This window comes from Vulpes vulpes, chromosome 9, assembly GCF_048418805.1.
Source record: "Vulpes vulpes isolate BD-2025 chromosome 9, VulVul3, whole genome shotgun sequence".
NCBI lineage: Eukaryota > Metazoa > Chordata > Mammalia > Carnivora > Canidae > Vulpes > Vulpes vulpes.
This window is the reverse complement of record NC_132788.1, coordinates 86259762-86276566: the sequence shown is the minus strand read 5'-3', so window position 1 is coordinate 86276566 and position 16805 is coordinate 86259762. Positions and strand designations below refer to the sequence as shown.

General features: G+C 35.4%; 1 protein-coding gene across 2 annotated transcripts in view; it reads left to right on the top strand.

The window, feature by feature from the left end:
- The window catches only part of APPL1 (adaptor protein, phosphotyrosine interacting with PH domain and leucine zipper 1), a 36259-nt gene that overhangs the window by 1855 nt on the left and 17599 nt on the right, over positions 1-16805 (top strand). Inside the window, exons 2-10 of one of the 2 annotated variants that reach the window (XM_072720680.1) lie at positions 4211-4309; positions 5980-6039; positions 6893-6964; positions 9779-9866; positions 11280-11321; positions 11905-11963; positions 14824-14970; positions 15813-15895; positions 16635-16793. In XM_072720680.1, the coding sequence (XP_072576781.1) occupies positions 4211-4309; positions 5980-6039; positions 6893-6964; positions 9779-9866; positions 11280-11321; positions 11905-11963; positions 14824-14970; positions 15813-15895; positions 16635-16793 (809 nt within the window). The remainder of the gene's footprint in view (positions 1-4210; positions 4310-5979; positions 6040-6892; positions 6965-9778; positions 9867-11279; positions 11322-11904; positions 11964-14823; positions 14971-15812; positions 15896-16634; positions 16794-16805) is intronic. The other variant, XM_072720679.1, reaches the window with a different exon arrangement.

The window sequence follows — 16805 nt, the reverse complement described above, 5'->3', positions numbered from 1 at the left end:
ATAGTAATTTTTTAATGAAATAGCTGCCTTGATACTCTTTCAGTTTCTTTAAGTGATAACTTGAACTAGGTACTTTGGAAAATTAGGATAAATGGGATTTAGAAAGGGAAGACGTGGGACAGGTGGGTGGTTCAGTGGTTGAGTGTCTGCCTTTGGCTCAGGGCAGATCCTGGAGTGCCGGGATTTGAGTCCTGCATCTGGCTTATTGCATGGAGCCTGCTTATCCCTCTGCCTCTCTCTGTGTGTCTCTCATGAATAAATAAATAAAATATTTTAAATTAAAAAAAAAAAAAAGGAAGATGCCTGGAAGTAATACTTAGGGAAAACTTGTGATAGATGGAAAGCCCTGGATTCTGGGATTCCAGGATATAAGGGTTTTAGTCTTCACTGCCACTTCACTTTAGGGTAAGTCACTCAACTTCTCGGAATCTCAGCTGTTATAGTGGATGTTTTTATTTTTGTACCTGATTATAAAAGACATAGTCATGAAAGAAAGAAAAATTGGAAGGTACAGGAAACAGTTACCTGTCCTGCACCCAGCAGCAAACCCTGTTAACTGTGTTTCCTCATTTGCTTTTATATATTTTAATGTAATTGAAGTTATATTGTGCATAACAATTTTTAATCTGCTTTAACTTAACATTGTAGTGTTAAGCATGTTCACGTATTAAATTCTGAATAAAAAAAATTTAAAGGCTGCATGTTTTTTCATGTGACTTAACAGCTGTCCTACTGTTGGACTTTTTCATAAGTTTTGTTTTTACATATAGGACTGAGGTTAATGCTTTGGGGCATAAATTTTTGTCCTCATTTGGAATATTTATTTAGGATAGAGTCCAGGAAGTTGAGTAGCAAAGCGTATGAAAACTTTTAAAGTTCCTGGTATAGAGAAGTTTTTATTTAGATCATTAGATCCTAATCAGAAGTGGTCTGCCAGTGCTGAGTAAAAAAGGTAGAGTCTGGGGTCATGAAAGACTGTCCTAAGTTGCGGTTATCCATTTTTAGTTTTGATTTATAGTAACTAGGTATTAAAATAGATGGCAGTTTGCAAGTTCAAATCCAGTTGATTGGACATAAACATCTTTAGAATTATCTCCCATTCTGCAAAAGCTTATGTTATTTATTGAAACAGAAAATTTTTAAGGCTACGCTAGATGTCTTGTTCATACTTAAGTATTGTTTTGGAGATTTGGAGCAAAATGAAACTTTCTAGTTAAGAACAGATACGATCTTTTAAAAATAATTGATTTTATGTGTAGATAAATATCAGTATTTGAACAATGCTAGAACTATGAAGATGAAACTAGTTCCATCTTTGATGGACTTCCTTCTTTGATGTAATATGGAATGTTCTCAGATTATGAAACATACTTTTTTTTTCTTTTTTCCACATTTTAGCATGTCTGATAGTGAGATATGTGCCCCTTACAGTTGATAATGTTTGATTTGATTCGGTTGCAAATGTGTACTCGTGGTTGTTTGTCCTAGTGGTATGACTGGTCAAGTGCAGCCTTTCAGCATTCGACCAACTCAGTTTAACAACCACTTGAATGACCTTGAGTCCTGTTTGTTGTCTGAAAATACTCCTTTGACGCCTGCTGGAATGAAGCAAGTACCACCATCACCATTTGTTGAGTGGGTATCAGTGGTTTGGAAGAAAATATTGGGGACTAAAGTGGAGCACTTATAAGAAACATTTGTCACCCCCCATGGCACAGAACAATACTGGATGAGAAAACAAGGATATTGATGATTTTTCTGTCAAAAAGTGACTCACAGGAATTGAACTCTGAAGAAATTTTAAGAGTATATTAAATTTATTCTGTTTGTGTTCCTTTTATGTTCATATTAGTTGTATATAAAATTCTGTCTAAAGACCCATTAACACAAATATAAAGTAAAAATTGCAAGACCTAAATCATATCTTAATTGCTGACATTGTTTTGTTTTAGAAGTATTTAAAAATGGTGCAGGGAGTGCCTGGGTGGCTCAGTTGGTTAAGCATCTGACTCAGTTTCAGCTCAGGTTGTGATCTCCTGGGTTGTAGGATCAAACTCTGAGTCAGGCTCCACACTCAAGTGGAGAGACTGCATAAAGATTCTCTCCCTCTGCCCCTCCTCCCACTCATAAATATACATATATTTTTTAAAGATTTTATTTATTTATTCATAGAGAGAGAGGCAGACACACAGGCAGAGAGAGAAGCAGGCTCCATGCAGGGACCCGGACGGAGGACTCGATCCGGGGTCTCCAGGATCACACCCTGGGCTACAGGCGGCGCTAAACCTTAGCTGCGCCAATGGGGCTGCCCTCCAATAAATCTTTAAGAAAATGGTGCAGCTCACAGTGGATGCCATCAGAGATTCAATGAAATGGGACCATATTGATGTACTTTCATAGAGTGCTAACTAGATACTAGATTTATTTATTTATTTATTTATTTATTTATTTATTTATTTATTTATTTATTTTTGAAGATTTTATTTATTCATGAGAAGCACAGAGAGGAGAGGGAGAGAGGCAGAGACACAGGCAGAGGGGAGAAGCAGGCTCCATGCAGGGAGCCTGACATGGGACTCGATCCCGGGTCCTCAGGATCACGCCCTGGGCTGAAGGTGGCCCTAAACCGCTGAGCCACCAGGGCTGCCTTAGATACTAGTTTTAAATAGAGTACCGGTTTTAACCCTATGGCGCTAAGGAGGTCTTTTTAAATTAAATCCACGATAGGTTTTTATATAAATGTGTAATTCCTTGAATTAGAATATTAATTTGGGGGAAACAATGAAATGGCAGATTTTTCTTAAGAGTGGCACTAGTCAAACAAGATTTTTTGATGCTTTCTTTTTCTACCTAAAATAGCTCTGTGGGGAATAGGAGTGGGGCACAGAGCTAAAGAATGAAAAGATTTTGTCAGATCTAAATCTTGGGCATGGGGAAATAGAGGACTGACACTATGGACTTCATACACAGGCATAATGATTTTGTGCCTCCCCTCCCCCACCCTTTTTAAACCGTGTTGACTTAGCTTCCTTTTCTGAAAATAGGAAGCTAAGAAATAAGTTGACTTTTTTTTTTTAAACTACCTTCTAAGAATGAAATATTTTTAGAATAAAAATACAAGGTCATCTTTTAGGTTTTAAAATGCGGTTATCTCAATAGTTATTAATTTTAATTCTTTATCTTTGGGATGTGAAAAGGTGAGTATATCTTGTCTTGATATGCTGAGTTTTCTCATGTCTGATATTTTTTATTGATAGTATTAACATTTATTTACAAATTTACCCCTTAAGAGGAAATGCTTATTGTGTTAAAAAAAAAAAAAAAGCATAACAACTTAGGTAAGTATAAAGAAGAAAAAAAGAATCTCAAATTCTGTACTCATAAAATCCTACTTAGCATTTACTAGGCCATGTTGGGGATGGGTACTATGTTATTATTTGGATTAGAGTAAAAAGGGGTTTGGCACTGCTGTAAGAGACCATGGGAAAAAATAATATTGAGTTATCCTGAAATAAGACATTTAAAATATTTGTATAAGGAATACTGTTAATTTAACCGTGGATGTTTTTGTTGATCTTAGTTTAATTATAGGCTTTTTAATTCATAAAAATATACCTTTGTTGTTCCTTCTAAAGTTTATGTGATGGGGGCACCTGGGTGGCTCAGTCAGTCAAGCATCCAACTCTTGATTTTGTCTCAGGCCATGATCTCAGTGTCATGGGATGGAGCATGCTTAAGATTCTCTCTCCAGGGGATCCCTGGGTGGCGCAGTGGTTTGGCGCTTGCCTTTGGCCCAGGGCGCGATCCTGGAGACCCAGGATCGAATCCCACGTCGGGCTCCCGGTGCATGGAGCCTGCTTCTCCCTCTGCCTGTGTCTCTGCCTCTCTCTCTCTCTCTGTGACTATCATAAATAAATAAAAATTAAAAAAAAAAAGATTCTCTCTCCATCTCCCCCTCCCCACCTCACCGCCAAATTAAAATAAAAATAAATTTCGTGAGATGTAGTTGGAAAATCCCTCCATTTTAGTGAAGTGAAATTGAGAACAAAGAACCCCAACATCTTGGCATTACTATCAAAAGAGAGAAAATAGATTAAAACTCAGAATTATTAGAGCTCCAGTATCCTAGGATTTTCCTTTCTTTAGAAAGTAATTTTCTATTTGATTTATATAATGGTTAATGTAAACCTATTGCTTTTATTTTATACAGACAAGGTCTTTACTGGGTGTATTTGAAGAAGATGCTACGGCTATTTCCAACTATATGAACCAGTTGTATCAAGCTATGCATCGGATTTATGATGCACAGGTAAAAACCTAAAGGCTGACTGCTTTTTAAAAATGACTCCTTAAGCCCATGAGGACAATATAGCTAGCATCTGCCTTGTTTACTGGTGCCTACCCTATCCTGGGCTCATAGTGATAAATATTTGTTGAGTGGATGAATGAACTTTTAAGTAGTTTGTAATAGCTCACATTCCAATTGCTAGAGTGTAGTTTGTAGCTCTACAAAAGAGATGAAGATTGAAGCATCTTCCCCTTTCCACCCAAACACAGGAAAAGCTTTTTTACTCAAGCTCACTGATTGTGACTTTTGCCTAAGATTTGATGGAAAACCCCATATTGTCACCAGTATTTTCCCTACTTGTGCTTTTAATCTTACGGAACACTGCCCCTTTTTTGAATAAAGAATTTGAAAGTCGTTTATGTTTAGTGAGAAGATAATAAAAATTAGATGTAACTCTGGGTACTAGAAGATGGATTTAAGAAGGAGATGAGTAAATTTTTTTGTTGAGTAGGCTTAAGATTTGAGGCTATGTTTATATGACTTAATTATAAGCCTTAACAGCAACTTGGGTTCTGTGATAAGCTTTCTTTGGGATTAATTAAGTATACAGGTTTTTTTTTTCCCCTCCTCATTTTATCTCCTTTCTGGACTCATTTTCATTATGTACTAAAAAGTTGATGTGAGGGGTACCTGGGTGGCAAAGTCAGTTTAAGTGTCCAACTCTTGATTTTTCGGCTCAGGTTATCATCTCAGGGTCATGATGAGATCAAGCCCCTGCATCTGGCTCTGCACTCAGCTTGGAGTCTGCTCGGGGTTCATTCTGCTGCTTCCCCATCCATGTGTGTTCAATGTGTACTCTCTCTCTAAATAAATACAATCTTTTTAAAATGAATTCTTAAAAGTGGCTGTGATAGTTTTTAATTTTTTTTCCTTGTGATTGGTCTCTCAAGATTTGATTTCTGACCACAGAGATTACTATGTAAAAGAAATGTTATATTTGTCACTAATATAATAATATACTAATATATTTTTCATCACTGAAAAAAAAACTTCAAAAAGTATTTTCTTCATATGGCTATGTTGCTGTATTTTATGATTGGGCTAACCATATTTTGGTTGTATGTTATTCCTTTTTTTTTTTTTTTAAGATTTTATTTATTTATTCATGAGAGACACAGAGAGAGAGACAGAGACAGAGACACGGGTAGAGGGAGAAGCAGGCTCCATGCAGGGAGCCCGACACAGGACTTGATCCTGGGTCTCCAGGATCACACCCTGGGCCGAAGGCAGGCGCTAAACCGCTGAGCCACCCGGGCTGCCTTGGTTGTATGCTATTCAATGGTCTAGAGTTAGCATCTAGAGGGAGGAATAATTTGTCATTAATGTAGAATCTCTTAAGATTTTGCTAAGATTATGTACAGTTTACTTTTAGCTTTAAAGCTTTAATGATATTTGATGCTGAATTTTTATTAAGAAAAAAGTGTACACCTAGAACACTGCTGAATTCCTTGATGGTATCTATTTCATGGTTTGAGTTTCCCTTTAAAGTGCTTTAATCGTAGTTCCTTATCCAGTGATTTAATGAGGGGTTTAGAGAACATGTTGTATAGTATTTATGTTATCTTCAACTAAAACTGTTTCTTACTCAGTAATACTGTGTCAATTTGAATGCTGATTTTTTTTCCCTACAGAATGAATTAAGTGCAGCAACACATCTGACTTCAAAACTTTTAAAAGAATATGAAAAACAGGTATCACTTATGAAAATTTTAAAAGCATAATTTAAAATATGCAGTGATACAGTATCTGTATAGATAGAATTTCTCATCAAGCATCCTAAGCTTTTTTGAATTTGTAGAAAGTAATTTTGATATGCTATTGAAATTCCATTGTAGCTAATTTTATTTTTTATTTTTATTTTTTTATTTTTTTGCTAATTTTAATTAATCTTCAGTAGAAGTTTTTTCATTGGCTTCTTTTTTTACAAATGAAGAAACTGAGGCTTACTCAAAATTATACAGATGGTAATTGGAGGAATTAAAGTTAAACATCAGGGCAGCCCGGGTGGCTCAGCGGTTTAGCGCAGCCTTCAGCCCAGGGTGTGGTCCTGGAGACCCAGGTTTGAGTCCCATGTCAGGCTCCCTGCATGGAATGGAGCCTGCTTCTCCCTCTGCCTGTGTCTGTGCTACCCCCCCCCCCACCCCCTGTCTCTGTTTCTCCTGAATAAATAAATAGAATCTTAAAAAAAAAAGTTAAACATCAAATCTTTAAACTTCTACTATGATGTGCATCCCTATATACGATATTAATTAGTTGCTTAGCAAACATTATAATTAATGTTTATTAATTATGCAAACTATACTCTTATTAAATGACATTTTTAGAGCTTATTCAAAATTTTGGAAGTTATTTGAAGTTTCACTTGACCCTTGAACAACACAGATTTGTACTACATGGGTCCACTTATGAATATTTTTTGAATATTCATGCAATTTTTCTAACTCCTGTGTGGTTTGAGGATCAGCTCTTTTTAAAAATGTAAATTATAACATCAGTTACAAAAGACATACAGCACCTTTACGTCCTCTCTTTCTCATTTTTCAGCGGTTTCCATTGGGGGGTGATGATGAAGTTATGAGCTCTACTTTACAGCAGTTTTCAAAAGTTATAGATGAGGTAAGTGCTTATTTTGCTTGAGTAAATGGTCTTATAATTAAGTTATTCAAGCTGTTTAGCTTTTATTGGGAACTTGTATTATGATTACATGAGCAAATCTCTAGAATATAAGATTACTGTTTAAAGGAGGATCTTCCATATTAGTGTCTGTCTCATATCTTAGTGACTGTCTCATAAAAATAGTATTTTGTCGATTAAAACAAATATTTGGGAGGGATAAGCATAGACATGTATGCTTTCTCCTCCCAGTTTATGACATACTCAACCTTTCACTGTTTTATTTGATGTAGGCAGGGAGAGAAGAATTAAACTATGAGATATAGCTAAGTTCCAGGTCTTTTTTTAATGCTTTGCTATGATGACTAGTTAGAGAAACTAAGGGCTGATATTGGCTGACTAGGATGGAAGGATTAATAAACTGAATGATAAAATGTTGCTAGGAGGAAGAAGGGTGGTAAGAGCTGTTTGGGGAGTCCATAACTATTCTTAGCTGGTGCGATGAAAGTTCTTTTTACAGGAACCATTAGATAGTTCTGTCTTTTCTAGTGTCCTAACTGAAAATAATTTTTTGAAATATTCTAATAACTTTATTGTTGCAAAATATTGTCACAGTAGACCAATATAAAGAAGTATTTCTAAGAGATGGAATATTTTTATTGCGGTAAAATATACATAACATAAAATGTACCCTTGGTTACATTTAAACACTCACAGTATTGTGTGATCATCACCACTGATGTTCCAGAACATTTTCATCATCATCCCAAAGGAAACCTTGTGCCCATTAAGCAATCACTCCCGACTTCACCTCCCTTCAGCTCCTGGCAACCACAAATATACTTTCTATTTGTATGGATTTACATGTTTTGGATATTTCATATAAATGGACTTATGTAATTTGTGGATTTCTGTATCTGTCTTTTTTTACTGAGCATAATGTTTTCAAGGTTTATCTGTGTTGTAGCATGAATCAGTTTCATTCCTTATTTGGGTGAATAAAATTCCATTGTATGAATATACCACCTTTCATTTATCCATTCATAGTTGAGGGATATTTGAGTTGTTTTCTACCTTTTGGCTTATAGTGCTACAGTGAGCATTTGTGTACAAGGTTTTTTTTTTGAACACCAATTTTCAGTTCTTTTGGGTATGTAATCAGTGGGATTGCTGGGTCACATGGTAATTTTATGTTTAGTTTTTTGAGGAACTGCCAGACTGTTTTCCACAGCTTCTATATACTTTTACATTCCCAGCAGTAATGTAGGGTTCCAGTTTCTCCACATTCTCCCCAACACTTAACTGGTTTTTCATTTATATTTTTATTATAACCATCTAAGGAGGTATGAAGTGGTAGCTCATTGCAGTTTTTAATGTGCATTTTCCTGATGACTAATGATGTTGAGCGCCTTTTTCTATGCTTATTGGCCATTTATATATCTTTGAAGAAATGTCTGTGATAGCCTCCCCTGTGCTCCCATGCATTGACCTACCCCCCAAGTGGTTGCCTGAAACCATGGAGAGTATGGAACCCTATATATATATTCTGTGTTTTCCTATATATACATACATGTGATAAAGATTAATTTATAGATTAGGCACAGTAAAACTAATAGAATGAGAGAATACTAATAAAATAGAATTGTAGCATTATACCGTAATAAAAGTTCTGTGAATGTGATGTCTCTCTCTCTCTCAAAATGTCATATTGTGCTATACTTACCCTTCTTGTGATGATGTGAGATGATAAAAGGCCTTCATGATGAGATGAAGTGAGGGGAATGATGGAGGCACTGTGATGTAGTGTCAGGCTCTTGTTGGACTTCTGACACTCTTTCAGAAGGAGGATCATCTGCCTCAAGACTGTGTCTGACCTTGGCTAACTGAAACTCCAGAAGGCAGCACTGTGCTAAGGGGTGAGGGGGAGTACTTGATTCAGACCTTTGCCCATTTTTTTTTAATTGGGTGGTTTATCTTTCATTACTGAGTTTAAGACTTCTTTATTTTAAAGACTATTTATTTATTTATTTGAGAGACAGAGTGCAGGGTGGGGAGGGGCAGAGGGAGAGGAAGAAGCAGACTCCTCACTGAGCAGGAAGCCCAGGAAGCCCAGTGTGGGGATCAGTCCTAAGACCTTGGGATCATGACCTGAGCCTAAGACAGACATTTAACCAACTGAACTACCCAAGCACCCAGGACTTCTTTATTCTAGATCCAAGTTCTTTATCAGATATGTGATTAGCAAATATTTTCTCCCTTTCTGCAGGTTGTGTTTTTACTTTCTTGATTCATTCTTTGCACAAAGTTTTTATTTTTGATGAAATCCAATTTGTATTTTCTTTTGTTGTTTGTGCTTTTGGTGTCATGTGTAAGAAACCATTGCCAAATCCTAGGTTATCCTATGTTTTTTCCTAAGAATTTTATTTATTTATTATTTTAATTTTGTTTAAAGATTTTATTTATTCATCATAGACCTACAGAGAGAGGCAGAGACATAGGCAGAGGGAGAAGTAGGCTCCCTGCAGGGTGCCTGATTCGAGACTTGATTCCAGGATCTCAGTCCTAGGACCCTGGGATCACGACCTGAGCCAAAGGCAGATGCTCAACCACAGAGCTATACAGGCACCTCTTTCCTAAGAATTTTAAATAGATTTCTTTTTACTATGTAATATTTTGTAGTATATCACATAATTTTGAGTGTTTGCTTATGTAAAATGTATCAACATCTGTTTATTACATTTTGTTTAATTTTCATAACACTGGCTAAATGTTTCTGTATAGTTATTTATTCACCCTTTTTGGTCTTCCTTTTACTAGCTTAGCTCTTGTCATGCAGTACTTTCAACGCAGCTTGCTGATGCCATGATGTTCCCCATTACCCAATTTAAAGAAAGAGATCTGAAAGGTAATGAAGTCAAGTTTATGTTTACTTTCATTAGCTGTCAGATCAATACTTGTAAAGTGCATGTTACTGTATACCCTGACCATTTCTGAATACAGCTTGTACCACTTTAATGTGTCACTCGATATTTATAGGAGCTCCTGCTAGATGTTAAACTAGATATAGAATACTGATATGAATACAGTGTCACTTCTCTCGAGAAAGCCTAGAGAAGGAGATAGGTAAAATAGATAATTAGGATATTCTATCTCTTATAATTAGGGAAGGAACTAGGTAATGTGGGGCCTCAGAGGAGGGTGTCAGAAAGGTATCGCCAAGGATGTGACATGAGCATTGAACAAAGAAGAGGCATTTGCCAGGAGAAGAAAGTCATTGTTCTGTTAGAGGGACTAGAAAGCACAAAGGTATGGGTTATAGAAATATATGTCTTATTTTGTGGTTGACGAAAAACAGTGTGGCTTGATGTGTTGGGGTGTGACAGGACACAAATATAGAAATAGATCATGCTGAAGATGTTGGACTTGAATTTATAAGCAAAGAGAAGCCAGTGGAGGCCCTTAAAAAGTAGACCTAATTCCTTTGTTTTTGGAAGATGGAATAGAGTGGATTTGATATCCAGGAAAACAGATTAGGCAGTTGTGAGAGCCCAATGAGTTATGACCAAAGCCTGACCTTTGACAGTGGCATAGGGGGTGTGCTTATGGGCTGCAGTGGCAGGAGGTAGGGGTACTGGCACATCTGGCAGCCTATGACTTAGTAGTTTGTGGTGGATTTTTTTCCCCATTTAGGATTATTAGGTGATAAAATGAGAGTTTTATAAAATTGGCTCTGCTTTCTCATAATTTACAGTCTCAATCATAAAGACTTGTAGAGTATGTAGATAGAATAAAAACATTGAACTAATGTGTCAGTGGATGGTAAAGTATTTAAATCATGCATGGAATAAAGACAGATGTATTTTAGAGATGGAGTTAATATTTATGGTAATACTTAATAATGGTCATTTCTAAGGTTAAGAAACAAGTTCTCTTCTCAGTCTGAATGCCATATCTTGTTAATTATTCTTTGTTTCTCAGATTCATCATTTGAACTTATTAGAGTCAATATCAAAAATGAATTAATAAGCTGGATGCTGGTACTAAGAATATTTGCATGTCTTAGAATTTGCAATGATTTAAAAATTTTTTTGTCATATAACTAATTTATGGCAAGTAGATCTGGTGATGTAACTGTTGCTAAGGATAGTGAATGTTCCACAGACTACCCGAAATACAGAATAACCTTCTCACTTTGGATGTTCAAGTATGAAATATTTGGAATTTGAATTATAGCTTAAATGGCAGTTATTGTTTTCTAAACAAAATTTTAGATATTTCATAAATATGCTAAATTGAAACTATTCCTAAACTTTTCCAGAAATACTGACATTAAAGGAAGTGTTTCAGATTGCTAGTAATGGTAAGTTCTGAATACTTTACAGTTATTTCTCACAGTGGTGCATTTCTTTATCAATACAAATCTGTGGCCATATTCTATGTAATAATTGGAAAAAAAAGGAACCTAATTAAAAATGAGTGAACGTTATGTAAATCAGTGCTGTTATTTAAGGTGCACTCTTTGGGCTACAAGAAAAATTTAAAAGGAAACTAAAATCTTGTGGTTTGCTGTCTTATTAATACTTTAGAAGTTGATACAATATTTTCCCTTCCTTGTTTTCCTATATATTCAGAAATTTTCTTTAATGAGCATTTGCTACTTTTGTACTAAAAAATACTTTAAAAAACTTTTAGCAGAGTAGAGTCTCCTTAGAATTATTATTATTTTTTTTACCAATTTAATAAGTAGAAACATCCTTCGTGGGAAATTTGACTCTGGGAACATTTGGAGTGAAATGTATGGTAAAGAATTCTTATTTTATTTTGAGAATTCTTGCTTTAGCATTTATTTGTTGGAATATGTACCTGTGAAGACTATTTAAAGCATTTATAAGTTGTGCAAAGTACTGTTGTATTGTTGTTAATAGTTATTATTTTTTTTCCAGACCATGATGCTGCAATTAACAGATATAGCCGGTTATCAAAAAAAAGAGAAAATGACAAGGTGTGATACATACTTACTCCTTCAGTATCAAAATTAATTGTTTCATTAGATTTTTTTTCACTAGTTTTTTCCTGTTTAAAAATAGCAGTTACTTTGTATGTTTTGTTACATTGCCTTTAGTTTATTCTTTCCTTCTAGTTTCAAAGCCTTTCTGATAATTATCAATTAATAATTCTCTTTGAATAAAATATTTTTCTGCTGACAAAATTTGATAAGTAGACAGAACTATTCCAAAAATATAACTGATGCCCATTGTATAACATTGCTTCCTTTTGCTTTGTGTTTTGATAACATTGCATGTGTTCTGTTTTTGACTGTATGTATTCAGAAGTGTCTTTTGAGATAAAGTAGTTAGAAAGTTGAATTGTTGCATACATAATTGAATGAAATTCTGTTATGAGGACCTCCTCATTTACAGGGAATATATATATATATAGTTTTTGATACTTTTTCAGGGAGTGAAATCCCGATGTATTTCACTATATTTCAGGAGAAATGCATTTGAGCAAAGAACAAAGAACAAAATATTAACAAGTTCATCTAGATGCTCCTTAAAGGTCATTTCTTTCTCAGTGCCTAATCCAAGGCTTAATAACAAGACCTCCATTAGGTGTTTGCGAGTGAGGTAGTCTCTGCTGGTGTCTGTGGCCTTGGCTACAGCTGCTGGTAGGGAGGGACACAGTGATCACTTGTGGGAATCCACAACTGGGTACAATTTACTATGCAACACCTACTGTGACATAGTAAAGGGAAAATTTCTCACAGAGTTCAGTACAGAGAGCTTTCCATTTCTAATTTCACTGATACTTAGTGGTGCGAATATTGATAAAATATGTACATTTTGAGATGTACATTACTTTGTTACTTGCCTTAAAGAAGTAGTTAAAGGGTCTAGGAATAAATTTGTTGTTTTTGTTATTTCAGGTAGTTTAAAAAAACATTTTTTTAAAGATTTAATTTATTTATTTATTCATGAGAAACACAGAGATGCAGAGACATAGACAGAAGGAGAAGCAGGCTCCTTGCAGGAAGCCTGATGTGGGACTCAATCCCAGGACCCCAGGATCACACCTTGAGCCAAAGGCAGATGCTCACCCATTGAGTCACTCAGGTGCCCCTAAAAAACATTCTTTTACCAACTTTGTTTTATTTGAAAAAATTTTGAGCATCTGCTATATGTCATGTATCAGGGGCAATAGTGTGAATAGACTCCACTCCCACCTTCAGTGATTGAACCATACATACTTATCGAAGGCTTCCTGTGTGAAGGTATGCAGCTGGACTAGATGCCAGAGTAAATGATGAAGAGAACACATGTATAAATACTAAGTACAATAATAAAAGTCTTAACAAAATGCTAGGAAAGAACAGCCGTTAACACTGGGGAATTGGGAAAGGCTGTACTTTTTAGGAGATGCTGTTTGCATTAAAAATGAGTGAGGGTCACTGGCATGGGATTGGGGCGAAGGCATTCCTAGAAGAAAAATAGCCTTTGCAGAAGCACATGGCAGAGTCCAGAGAATGCAGAGCTTAAGAGCACTGGTTCTGGAGTCAGACTGCTTGAGGACAAAGATTTGCCACGTATTTGCCTGAGGTCACACTCCAGTTATTTAATTTCAAGCCTTTATTTCTCTATCAAAAAAACCTCAGTAGTTGTAATGATGAAATGGGGGTAATACATGCAGGGTACCTGGCTTGTAGTAAGTTATCCTTAAATTCTAGCAATAATTATTATGATAATGGTATGTGTCTGGAGCATAGGATGTATTAGGGGCCAGATTACTATATTATGACTTTAAAACTTGAGTTAGAGTGGACAACCTGCTTAAAGGAATTCTATTTAAAGGATTATAAGTAGGTAACACCATACAGTTGTGTTACAGGATAAAAATACTAATGGAATGTGAAGGGGCAGGACTAAAGGTACCAGAATAGTTTGTAAAGACATTAGGAGAACCTCAGCCAAGGTAGTTGTTAAAAGGGGGGAGGAAGGAAAACTTTTGGAAGATATTTTTTAAGTAGAATTGGCAAGATTTATAGGTAGGAGGAGGAATCCCAAAGAAGTCTTATGATTCTTGAATGATGGGGTAGGTTTTGGAATACTTAAGAGAGCTAAGAAACAGAGGAACAGGCTTTGTGGGGAAGATACTATATTCAGTTTTGTCCATGTCCAGCACATTTACACACACATGTTCACGTGCACACACACACACACACACACACACACAAAGACCCCAGGTGGAAATGTGCTTCTTCTGACACTTAGGAGAGTGAAGGGCAAGAGATGAAAATTTGGGACTCCTTGGTGTATTGGAATATTCTTAGTACTTGATTTGGTATTCTAAGGAGAGCAAAAAGAGGGAATGGCCTGATGTATATTACATAATAAGTGCTCAGTAAATATTTGTCTGAATACAAGAACTTAAAGGAGCACACATATCTTAATTGTGAGTGAAGGAAAACAAGTACAAGAGAGGAGGTGTAGCAAGGAGAGAACTGGAAGAGAGTATGCTGTGAACTGACCAAGATCAAAGACTAATGACTGAGCTAATGGCAAACCACTGTCTGCCTTTCCTCTGTGTGGTAGACTCCACCACACTAGTTTAGTTATTGTATCATTCTTAGCCATGAGTTCTGCTTAAAGAGTTCTGCTTTAAATGTGCATTTGAAGATGGAGTGGTTGGTAGTAAGATAGTAAAATTAGCCATAATATAGGATTTCTACTATCTCACAAAATAAAGATGAACAGTTGCTGGTGATATACCTTTTTCCTTGGGTAGGCTCTTCCGTATAGCCACTACTAAAGGTAATTAAAGATAATTACACAGTTAAATACATATTTTAATGTTTTTACTCAAAGGTAAAGTATGAAGTAACAGAAGATGTCTACACTTCCAGAAAAAAACAACACCAGACCATGATGCATTATTTTTGTGCATTAAACACTCTTCAATACAAAAAGAAAATAGCATTGTTAGAACCTCTACTTGGGTACATGCAAGCTCAGGTAAATACTGACTGTACTGCATTTTGGATTATAACTGCCCTAAAAACTTCATATTAAGTTTGATATTTATGTTGAGTATTACAAATTAAGGTCAAAATATTCTATTTGGATCTGTGTTTTTAAAAGTAATTTAAAATGTCATTAGAAGTTAGAATGGTTTTCCTCACAAATGAAGATCTCACATTTTTTAGGGTAAATGAAACCACGTACCTTGTATTTAGGCCTTGTCCATCACAGGTAGGGGATAGGGAAAAGAAAGCTAAGTGAATTCTGGAGTTACTCCTATTGTTGGAACATCCATTCACTATTGCTTCAAAATAAGTTTGAAAAAGAATGGGCAAGTTTGTCTCATGTTCCTGAGTTAAAAGTAATAGATGAACTCCAAAGTATCCCAAGAGGTTTGCATCAGGAAGGAGGCTAGAAAAGTAAATTTCGGTAATATGAGATGGCATGCCCCTAAAAATTTTATTTTTTAAAGAAATTTGAATATTCCTTCAAATAAGAGTGCTTATTTTTCCTCAACATAAAACTTATTTATCTTTGTAGTAAACAAAAGTTTATCTGTATAACTTATTTAAAATGTTTTAAAATTTTCCAATTTTACAAATTGCTCATCATATGCGTGTATTACTACATAAAAAGATGTATAGTGAAACTGAAGTCTAGTTTCTACAGTGGCTCTAAAGCCCAGTAGAAGTCATTGAAAACTAGTACACAAATGGGAATACTCCTTTGTTTTTTACCTTGGCATGTATCTTGGAGATTATTTATGTGATTCACTGTTTTTTGTATTTGTGTGTTTTTGTTGTTCATCCTCTTACTCATATACTCTCTTGCCCCAGATAAGTTTCTTTAAGATGGGTTCTGAAAATCTTAATGAACAGCTGGAAGAATTCTTGACCAATATTGGAACAAGTGTACAGAAGTGAGTATTTTTTCTTCCTTAAAATTGAAAATGAAGTTATGAGAATAAGTTAGCGCCTAAATGCCACAATCTTAAAATATTTAGCATTTAATTTCCTGAGGGGCTATTTTCCCTGCCATGAGAGTGTATCTCACATGGCTCATGGATACTACTTGGTTTTTTTACCATCTCTTCCACAGAATCTGAACTCTGAATTTCATAACTCTGTCATGTCTGATGGTATTTTATTGATTCTAAACTAGGTTTTGTGTTTGAATATATGACACAAAACAGAAATTATTTATAAGTTAATTTATCTTCACAATTAGCTGAAGCATGGGGGATGAATGGGAATTACTAAATAAATCTTGCTTTCCAAGCCATGAAAGAAAGCTTAGTGAGAACAAGCAGTTCTAATCAGGTTCAAAGTTGGGAGCAGTGATGTGGTCAATCTGAGATATGCAGGTATATTAAAATAATTGTTGTTTTAAAGGCACAGGATAGAGTAGTTTGAAAATTACTCCAAAGTTAGGCATTTGATGTGGCTTCATTAATTTTTTAATTTAGTGTTGTTTAATAGCTAAGTTTCAAATAAAATGTAAAGCTGTTTCATAATGTGTTCATGTTACTTTAACCACCCACACCCCCTCTACTCTCTTTAAGAAAATATATACAAAGCAAATGTTACAGATGAACATAATTGGTAAGGAGTTCTTCATCAGTTGTGGTTGGGTAGTAAATAATATATTTTCTGTGTTAGTGTTCGCAGGGAAATGGACAGTGATGTAGAGACCATGCAGCAGACAATAGAAGATTTGGAAGTAGCCAGTGACCCCTTATATGTGCCTGACCCAGATCCCACAAAATTTCCTGTTAATCGAAACTTAACCCGGAAGGCTGGATACCTTAATGCTAGGAAGTAAGAAAACTA